Source organism: Sorghum bicolor, chromosome 2 (genome assembly GCF_000003195.3).
Source record: "Sorghum bicolor cultivar BTx623 chromosome 2, Sorghum_bicolor_NCBIv3, whole genome shotgun sequence".
Taxonomy (NCBI): Eukaryota; Viridiplantae; Streptophyta; class Magnoliopsida; order Poales; family Poaceae; genus Sorghum; species Sorghum bicolor.
Genome location: NC_012871.2, coordinates 73991503 through 74001319, shown reverse-complemented (window position 1 = coordinate 74001319; position 9817 = coordinate 73991503). Strand labels below are relative to the sequence as shown.

Sequence of the window (9817 nt, the reverse complement as noted above, 5' to 3'; positions counted from 1 at the left end):
CTTTGAAGTTTATCTGTAGTACTTGTACGGTACTAATATATTCTCTCCGAACAAAAAAACATGTAATTCTAGCACAGTATCATGGTTTAGTTTCTCAAGTTTGATTAGTTATAGATAAAAGAATATCAATATTTATGATATCAAATAAGGGTGTGTTTGGTACTACTTCACAAACTCTCCTCCACGTACTCCATAGTGGAGCAGCTCTATAAAAAACTAGAGTTCATGGAGTACACAACTCTGCCATTTTTCCTCGAACTGAATGCGTTGAGCTAAAACTGTTTGGCTACGCACCGTTTGGCTAAAAACGTGGAGTGAAGAGCAGTCCCACACATCCCCTAAATACCTTACGAAATATATTTCTTGATAAATTAATTTGGAGTGATAAATGTGAATAGCATTAACTAAAAATTTAATTGATTCCTTACGAAATATATTTTCTTGGTAAATTAATTTGGAGTTGTAATATTTTCTTGGTAAATTAATTTGGAGTTGTAAATGTGAATAGTATGCACTAAAAATTTAGTCAAAAGTAAGCTACTTTTGTTAGCACGCAACCTGTAGTTGCATGTTTGTTTTTTTGACAGAGGGAATACTTATTTGGCATACCCGATTCTAACTATATTAAGTCAAAGTATCTTAAGCTTAACTAACTATATATATAAAAAACATTCAATATTTACGATATAAAATAAGTACGTTAGAGATATATATTTATACTAATATACTTATTTGGCATAAAAACATTAATATTTTTACTTGTAGATTTGGTTAAACTTTAAGACACTTCAAAAAAAAAGTATTGAATTGTATTCTTTTCTGGACAAAGGCAGTACTATACTTTTAGAGCTTTGCTACTAGTTGAAGATATAATAATAAAATAAAAAAAATGATCAAAAGTTATGTTTTAGAAACTTCATCCTTACTATCTAAAATAAAATGTCTTATGTGCTATTTGTGTGAGCATCTTTCGTGCTTTTTTGAATGAGGGAATAATTATGAGCATTTAAAAAAACAGGGCGGGGTGTGTATCTTGTGTTGGAAACAGTCTTAGAGAAGCCATCGCAATCGCTAGTAATGTTGTTTTGGTCCTTACTGGCGATGCATGTGGGGCCATGTGCCTCAGCAACATTTTCATGTAGTGATCCACATGGGGGCATATGCCCTTGATGGAATTCTTTTTATTACTCATCGTCAACACTGAAGATCTCACCTGGACGCAATGAAAGTTGTTCAATAACATGGCAAGGAAGCGAGAGCCTCTTTTTATCCCTACTTAGTCCTCGCCATTCACGGTTCTCCCGTGCGGTGAGAGCCTCATTTTAACCCATCAAGTCATTGTCTTTTGCCCACATCCCTTAGCAGCGGGCTACACAGAGGATAACTGTAACACCAAAAGTTACTCCAACAACACGTATAGATATGTCACGTGGAGGCGATCAAGTCCTCACCTCTAAAGCATTCACTTTTGCCGACCAGGAAAAGCAGGTCTCCGTGAGCTTCGGCTGCAGCGCGCTCACCGATGGCAACATTCTTGGTGCCTTCGACATCATGGGGCTGAGTCTAGTGGTTCTATCCATGGTGTCGTTGTTGGCGATACCGAAATTCTCGTATTGTCTTATGCGTTACGCGGACCACAAGAGTAGCCCCGTCTTCTTCTGTGCAATAATGGATCTACAAAGGTACAAGACCACATAAAACAAGAGCAGCCCCTCTTCTTCGGTGCAATGACAGATTTGCAGAGGTACAAGACCAAAGGACCAATCCAAAATGTGTCTTGAGGAACCTAGTAATAGGGAGGACATATTTCTACGACGTCGCACTAGTCAGCCTATCTCCTGAAACTAGAAGCCATGTTGATGTCTACTTTTAAGGTGAAAGATGTCGTAGGTGGCACCATTGTGGACTCCAGGTCTACCATCGCCTACCTCGTGAGCTAAAGTTCAAGTCCCTAAAGGGGCCTATTTGGTTTTCCCCTTACTTTAGCTACTAAACTGCCAAACAAATTGACTAAAATGGGACTAAAGTAGTTTAGTCATATTAGTACCTCAGGAATGACTAAAGTGGGCTAAAGTGCCAAGTGGACAGGGGTTGCCCCTCATTATTGCTAGTCCCCCACCATAGTTTGGTCTTTGTTGAACCGCTTTCTTGGCCTTAAGTAAATTTTAGTCACTAGAACGAAATAGGGGTGACTAAAGTTTAGTCATTGATTTTAATAATTAAGGCCTTGTTTAGTTGGCAAAAATTTTACATTTTGGGAACTGTAGCACTTTCGTTTGTTTGTGGCAAATATTGTCCAATCATAGACTAATTAGCGTTAAAAGATTCATCTCGCGGTTTACAGGTAAACTGTGTAATTAGTTTTTGTTTTCGTCTAAATTTAATACTCCATGTATATGCTGTAAGATTCGATGTGACGGGGAATCTTGAAATTTTTTGGGAACTAAACAAGGCCTAAATTTTAGTCATGGAAAACCAAACATGCCCCAGATGTGCTTTGCGCTTACCAATGATGCATATGGGGCATGTGCCCTTAGCAAAGTGTTTGTGTTGGACATATGTCCTTAAGGATAAAATTTCTGCGTTCGTACACACTCATCATTGACACCAACGACCTCACTTGGACACAATGCAATCTATCCAACAATAGGGCAAAGCAGTGAGAGTCACTTTGACCACGCCTTGTCATCGTTATTCGTCTTCCTCATCTCTTGTACTAGCTCGCAAGAAACTCGTTGCTCCTTATTACATTTTCAAGTTCAATTATTTATAAACCCGATAAGATGTTTAAGTTCAACTAATGGTAGAACTAAATCGACCTACATGCCAAAAATATTCGTATTTTGTTTTGTGGGAATAAAGAGGAAGATAGCTACCTTTCCACTTTCTCCTCTTCAATTGCTCACCAGTTCCACTGTTGTGCCAAATCATCCACACAAAAAAATTATTTTCAGAGGTAACCTAGTGTCCCAAATGTCTTTCATTTTTTGATCAACCACCACTCCAAGGTCATCAACATATATAGAGAGATTTTATGGAGAACTTGCCAGAGGATTCAAGCTTCCATATAACCCAAGCTATTCTCCTCACTAGTCACCTCCACATTTCCAAAGACGCCATTAGTTTCTCCCATTCCTCTACATCTTCATCTCCAAGCTTTTTCATAAACTCCAAGTTCCACTCTTCCTAATACATATCAGCTACTGAACAACTTTGTTGTCTGTTTATCCTAAACAGGCTTTGGGTACACAATCCTTATGGACATTCTATCTCACCCTTTATCTATTTCCAACCTTCGGTCTCTTTTCTTACTACTAGTTGTCAATCTGCAGGTTGCAGGCACAGTTGGACGCCATTGGCTACATATACAAGTTGAACCAAGCAGGAGTTCAAAGTTTACCTGATTCTAGAAAACATTTTAATCACTCTTCTATTTATATTTAGTTCTGTACAAGTTTGGATAACCCCGATCAAAAGCTAGTCTGCCTGGGAATCCCACCTTGAGTTCAGTTGTTAGTTGCTTAAATTCAGCAAGTCTGAATACATCAGCAAGACACAATAATGGAGCTGCAGCCTGTTTCCTTCTCCACAGATATTTTCTGTGCTTCTGAATCCCTCAGCTGAGCTATCTCATCCCACCGGCCTTCCAATGCGTATGCGTTTGACAGCAGAATGGCATCTGAAGGATGGTAGTGGCCAATGGCGTCCAACTGTTCCTGCACCATCCTCCCCAGCTTCACATTGCCATACACTCTGCAGGCGGCAAGCAACGCTCTCCATGCAGTAGCATCACCCTGGGATGACACGCTTTCTATGAGCTCATAGGCTTCGTATAGGCGCCCTGCTCTTCCCAGGAGATCAATGACGCAGCTGTAGTGCTCAGGGCTTGGAGACAATCTGTATCGCCGTGCCATTGTCTCAAGGAATTCTTTCGCTTCCTGCACCAACCCGCCATGGTTACAAGCAGTTAGCAGGGCTAGGAATGTGACGCCATTAGGAAACACACAGTCTTCCTCCATCCTGTAGAACAAGGTGATGGCAGAGCCTGGCTGCCCATTAACTCCGAATCCCATGATCATCGCTGTCCATGCCTTCACGTCCCTATCTCGTATTGCATCGAAGACCGCAGCTGCCTCGCTGGGGCACCCACACTTGAAGTACATGTCCATGAGCGCTGTCCCAAGCGTGCTGTCAATCTCAAGCCGTGCATCTTCAGCAAGCTCATGGACAGAACGACCGGCTGCCAATGCCCCAGATGTTCCACACGCAGAGAGAACACCCACAAGCGTCCCTGAACTAGGTCTCATCCCGTGCTGTCTCATTCCATCAATCAAGTCTATCGCCTCCCGAATCTGCCCTGCCTTTGCATAGCCATCCACCATACAATTACACAGCACCAAGTCTCGTCTAGTGGTCTCATGAAACACCTTGTTTGCACACTCAACGCTGCCCTCCCTCACATACATCCCCACCATTGCTGCTGCAATCTTCACATCGTCACAGAGCCCTGTCTTAACACATAAGCCATGCACTGACTCCCCTTGCCAGCCACACCCAATCAAGGTGATCATCGCTGTCACGTTGGCATCCACTCCAGACCACCTCATCGCAGTGAACATCTGCAAAGCTGTGCCCACATCCCGCACCCTGACATAGCCCCCAATCACCGTGTTCCACGACACAGCGTCCTTCTCAGGCATTTCCTCGAACATCCTCCGCGAGTCCGCCATGTTCCCACTGCTGCAGTAAAAGTGGCACAGCACATTCCGCAGGCTCACAACGTCCAGGAACCCGTACCGCAGCACGAGCGCGTGCACCTGCTTGCCAACCGAAGCTGCCTCGGCGTCACTGGGCATTTTCGCGCAGAGCGCGAGCAGCGGCTGGAACGCGAACTCGTCGAGCTCGGGGAGGCGCGCCCGCGCGGAGGCAAGGACCGAGAGGGACGCGGAAAGGGAGGCCACGGAGGGGCACGAGGAAAGCGCGCGGAGAACAGCGGTGTGGTGGAAAAGCGTGGGCCGCGGGACGGCGGCGAAGAGGGAGAGCGCGTAGGGGAGCGGCGCGAGCGGGGAGGCGAGGAGCCTGGCTGTGGGGAACGCGTGGTGCGGGAAGTGGGAGCATTTCAGCATCAGGGCGTGGAGCTGGAGCAGGTGCCCCGGCCGCGTCGCCGACTTCAGCAGCGCCGTCAGTGGCTTCCGCGGCGGCATCGCTCTCGGTTGGGTTGGGCGGGCGGGAGGGCACGACGTCGGGCTCGCCGGCTCGGTCGCATGAGTTCGTCGAGGAGACGTCGACTGTTCGGCAGGCGGCAGGCGCGCGTGCGCGTGTCGCCAGCGCAAAAAAAAAAAAAAAGTGGGCTGTGAGCCGCGTTCGGGGTGCCCATCTAGCGAAAAAAGCCCATAGCAACACAGACCGGGCCGATGACACCTAAATAAGTGAACAGACAGAATTTATTGAAATCCGGCCCATCTAATCAAAGCTAGGGTTTACATCCCTTATAAGATCTCGTCTTCCATCCACGCCTCCGTCCCTCGCACTTCCTCCGGCGGCGGCAACCCGACGACCAACCGCGCCACCCTGCCGCGGCAGCCATGGTGCATGTTAGCTTCTACCGCAACTGTAAGATCCCCCTCTTCTACTGCATTGTATGCATGTTGCCTTGTGACTTCCATAGACGTACAGTAGATATCTAGGTCGATCCAGCTCGTGCTGTTAGTTCCTTGCGGTTCTCTAGATTGTTCCACCAGTAGTGTTGGGAATGCAGTATATAGAGTGATGAATTTTCCTTTGGGATACACTTAATAGTAGCAATTCGGATGGTCGAACAATACCTTTCGGCTTTGCTTTGATCCGTCAAGTCTAAAGTTTGGTGGATTGCCCTTAAGGTGAGCTGATTGCGCGGATATGCATGTAGGTTGAAATCTGTATATCAGGGTGAAATGGTGCTGGATCATAATTCTAAACGCCAAGCTTTGTACTGGCTTAGTACTCCTTAAAATCAAATAGTATCAGACAATGTCCTTAAAGTATTCTTGCAATTTTTGTTGTTGCTCAACCAGTCAAACGGTTAGCACCATCTAGTATAGGCTCTAGCTGCGTTATCAATACTAGGAAGTAACTGATTGTGACAGTTTAGTTGTTACAGATACCCCTCTCAGTTATTTCCCAAAGCTAATTTTTGTAGTGCAATCAGTAGCTTATGATGTTGTTGCATGTTGCAGATGGGAAGACTTTCAAGAAGCCAAGGCGTCCGTATGAGAAGGAGCGACTAGATGCTGAGCTGAAGCTGGTTGGTGAGTATGGCCTGCGCTGCAAGCGTGAGCTGTGGCGCGTGCAGTATGCCCTGAGCCGTATCAGAAATGCAGCCAGGGAGCTTCTCACTCTGGATGAGAAGAACCCACGCCGTATCTTTGAGGGTGAGGCGCTCCTCCGCCGCATGAACCGATATGGTCTCCTTGGTGAGGGACAGAACAAGCTCGATTACGTGCTTGCCCTTACTGTTGAGAACTTCCTCCAGCGCCGCCTCCAGACCATTGTCTTCAAGAATGGCATGGCCAAGTCCATCCACCATGCTCGTGTCCTGATCAGGCAGCGCCACATCAGGTACGTTTATATGCTCCTGATCCCTCAAATGTGCATCAATTTCAGTTGTATCATAAAATGCTCGCATATAGAGAGTTGGTAATTGCGGGTCTGAGCAGTTCCTACGTTTTCTTTGTATATGTAGATGTCTTCTGTTCCTTAGACTTGTGGCATTCCAGCATTTCCTATGATAGTTATGGGTTTGCAATATATTGTTCCAGTTTGTGCTCAGTTTTCTTTATATTTTGTGGCTGCTGGTTGTATGTTAGTTGTAAAGGCACATTTGATCTTGGATGGGGCATATGATGAAAAACCATGTGCAATTCTCACGACGGTCGTCTGAGACACTTTGTGTGTAATGTTGCAGTCATGTTTCTCTGATGCCCTTGGTTACATTTGATTCCTATACATTTTACCATAATGAATAGTTTTGTATGACCCTTGCCTTTCTCTGTAGTTTTTGTTTACTGTAGTGAGGTACTTGCTCTGTCTTCTCCAGTGTAAAAATGTGTAATCCTGGTGGCACTGCACATTTGGGATGTGTGGTTCAGTATATTGTTTTAACAGCCTCCTTCATTCTGATATCCTAGAAATTTTATTATGTTGACAACTCAGTTCAAGTCCATTAGCTCCCTGTAGTTTTGCAAATCTGGTTTTTTTGTTGCAAATTGCTTTATACCTGCACATCATGCCATGTTCCTTTGAATGTCTGCATATATTTCTATGTTTTGTTGGGCACAATGAGGAGTTAATTTTGCTAATGTATCTCCGAGGCCAGAAGGTCAATGATTCTTATGTCCTTTTCATTCTGAGTGCCCTATTGGAAGTACAAATAACATGTTTCTGTTTTCCTTTTTTCCTTTCAATGTGTGTTTATGTTGTCATATTTCCTTCAGATCCTTTAGTTTCTAATCAATATATGGAATGCCTTGTTCTGGCCATTCTCAAACCTGTCAGACTCAGTCCTGGTTTATGTTGTCAGTGTCGTAACTCTGCCTCATGTTGTTACTTTCAAATTCATTGCTTTACTTGTGTTCTAGTAAAATAGAGTGCTTTGCATGTACCGTCTTAGCACAATGTGATATTTTGTAACATGTATCACTGAATTAATTCTGTGTGCCACATAGATAACAAGCTGGGGTGAAAGAGACCAAATTATTCATGGAGATGCTTATACTTTTAAATCTAAATCCTTGCCATAGTTTGGTAGATTGACAGACAAGTTCAGTTTAGCAACTTGGATTTCTGAGACTTTTGTCTCCTTTATGATTTATGATCTAACATTGTACTTTCACAGGGTGGGAAGGCAGCTCGTCAACATCCCCTCGTTCATGGTCAGGGTCGAATCAGAGAAGCACATTGACTTCTCCCTCACCAGCCCTCTGGGTGGCGGTCCAGCTGGAAGGGTGAAGCGGAAGAACCAGAAGAAGGCCTCAGGCGGTGGCGATGATGGTGAGGACGACGATGAGTAATGCCATGTAGGATCCTGCGACAGCAATTGGTTGAAATGTGAGATGGACACTTTAGGTGTCGTGGCTAAATTTTTGTGGTCTTGAATTCAGAAATCCTACTATGGTAGACAATTTTGCACCGCACTACTGACACTCTTAATTTCAAGCATTGGCATCGTATCTGGACACCATGAATTGTGTATTCTAGTTTCGGTGGCTATTTGCTCGTTTGGCATCCTATGTTTAAAACTGAATGTCTGAATCAAATTGGTATTCCAACTTTTCGTTCTCAGGTGCTGTTCGGTTCATAAATGATACTGTAGACATAAATGGTACTCCATCCGTCTCAAATTATAAGATGTTTGACTTTTTTATCCCAAGACATGACAAAAGAAATGATATTTTGCATACATTTTTGAATAATACAGGTGATTAAACTTGGTGTCAAAAGTTAAACTTCTTATAATTTAGGATGGATTGAGTAAGGATAACCAGTTTTGCATTTACGCCAGATCGTAGATAATCAGTTTGCATGTTGTGTATTTCGTTCAGGTTCGCCTATGGCCCTTGGTCCGTGGAGCTGTGGTAACCGTTAGCGCTGGATTTGCACTAACCTCAGACCTGATTACACGGGGCCTGATTACGCAAGTGCCCAACTGAGCCAAACAAAACTCAGATTACTCTGTGAATGGGTAACATCTCAAAATTACGAAACCAAACGCTACATTATACGACTATATGCTGATTGGATGGCCATGTAGAGCCTCAAAAAATGTTCTCTGTGTACTGCTCCTCTAGGCCTGTTCACGGGTTGGGCTGAAACCAGCTAATGAACCCAATCCGCTCAGGTCTTTGAAACGGGTTGGCCTGATGGCCTCAAAACGGTTTAGAACCAACTACCAAGTAAACGACGGCAAACCGGTCCCAAATCTCTTCTCTGTCCTCGACGCTCGACGGCGATGCAGGCGCCGCCGCGTCGGCAGAGGCTGAATGGAATATCTCAACTCGCTCCGCCACGCCCGCGCGTTCCGTCAGAGGCGCGTGGCGCTCCGCGCTCCCGTCGCCGTTCTCGCGGCTCCGCGCTGTCCTCCCGCGCGACGAGCCTGCTCTGCTCCCTCCACGCGCGGCGGGCGGTGGCGCTAGCCAGGCTCCCTCACGGCGGTCTGCACTCCGTTCCACTAGGATCAGCGCCACAGGTCACCAGTGCGTCGGCGCCTCGCGAGATGGGTGGCTCGCCCTCGTCGTGGGCGACGCCCACACGCGCCGCGGGGCCCCTGCTGTTCAACCCCTTCACCGGTGAGATCCTGCTAGATCCCGAGCTTTACGACATGAGCTCAGCTCGATGGACGGCCAAGTGTCCTGTGCACGTGCTCCACCTCAACCGCCACCGTGCCGCCTGCCGTCGAGTCGGGTGCCACTGCCAAAACTGCCTTGCTGCTGGACTCAGTGGACTGTATCAGTGGCCTGACCATCGTCAGCCATCAGGGCAGTCGGCATGTCGCTCTGGCCTTCTCCGAGGATGGATGCCCCTTGCCTTGCGGCTGCATGCGCTTAGGGCTGTTGCTCGTTCTGACGCGCGCACAAGAATTACAAAGCACCTGTATCAACTCGTCGGAATCGAAACAACCAGCCGTATGTTGGGTTTGGAATCTGAATTGCTGAGCTGAACCCCCAATTGTACAAGGACATGGCAGCACCCCCAATTGCATTTTACTGAATTTTGTGCAAAGGAAAGATAAAAGCGGAACCAGTTCATAGAGCGGCTGGTTGACGGGCCTATACAGTTCCAG

General features: G+C 45.9%; 2 protein-coding genes across 2 annotated transcripts; one reads left to right on the top strand and one right to left on the bottom strand.

The window, feature by feature from the left end:
- LOC8063512 (pentatricopeptide repeat-containing protein At1g26900, mitochondrial) lies at positions 3407-5221 on the bottom strand. Its single transcript, XM_002461024.2, has one exon. The coding sequence runs from the start codon at positions 5202-5204 to the stop codon at positions 3546-3548; it is 1659 nt and encodes a 552-aa protein (XP_002461069.1). The 5' UTR covers positions 5205-5221; the 3' UTR covers positions 3407-3545.
- LOC8063511 (40S ribosomal protein S9-2) lies at positions 5455-8319 on the top strand. The gene is made up of 3 exons (XM_002463184.2): positions 5455-5613; positions 6216-6597; positions 7874-8319. The coding sequence occupies exons 1-3, from the start codon at positions 5586-5588 to the stop codon at positions 8046-8048; spliced, it is 585 nt and encodes a 194-aa protein (XP_002463229.1). The 5' UTR covers positions 5455-5585; the 3' UTR covers positions 8049-8319.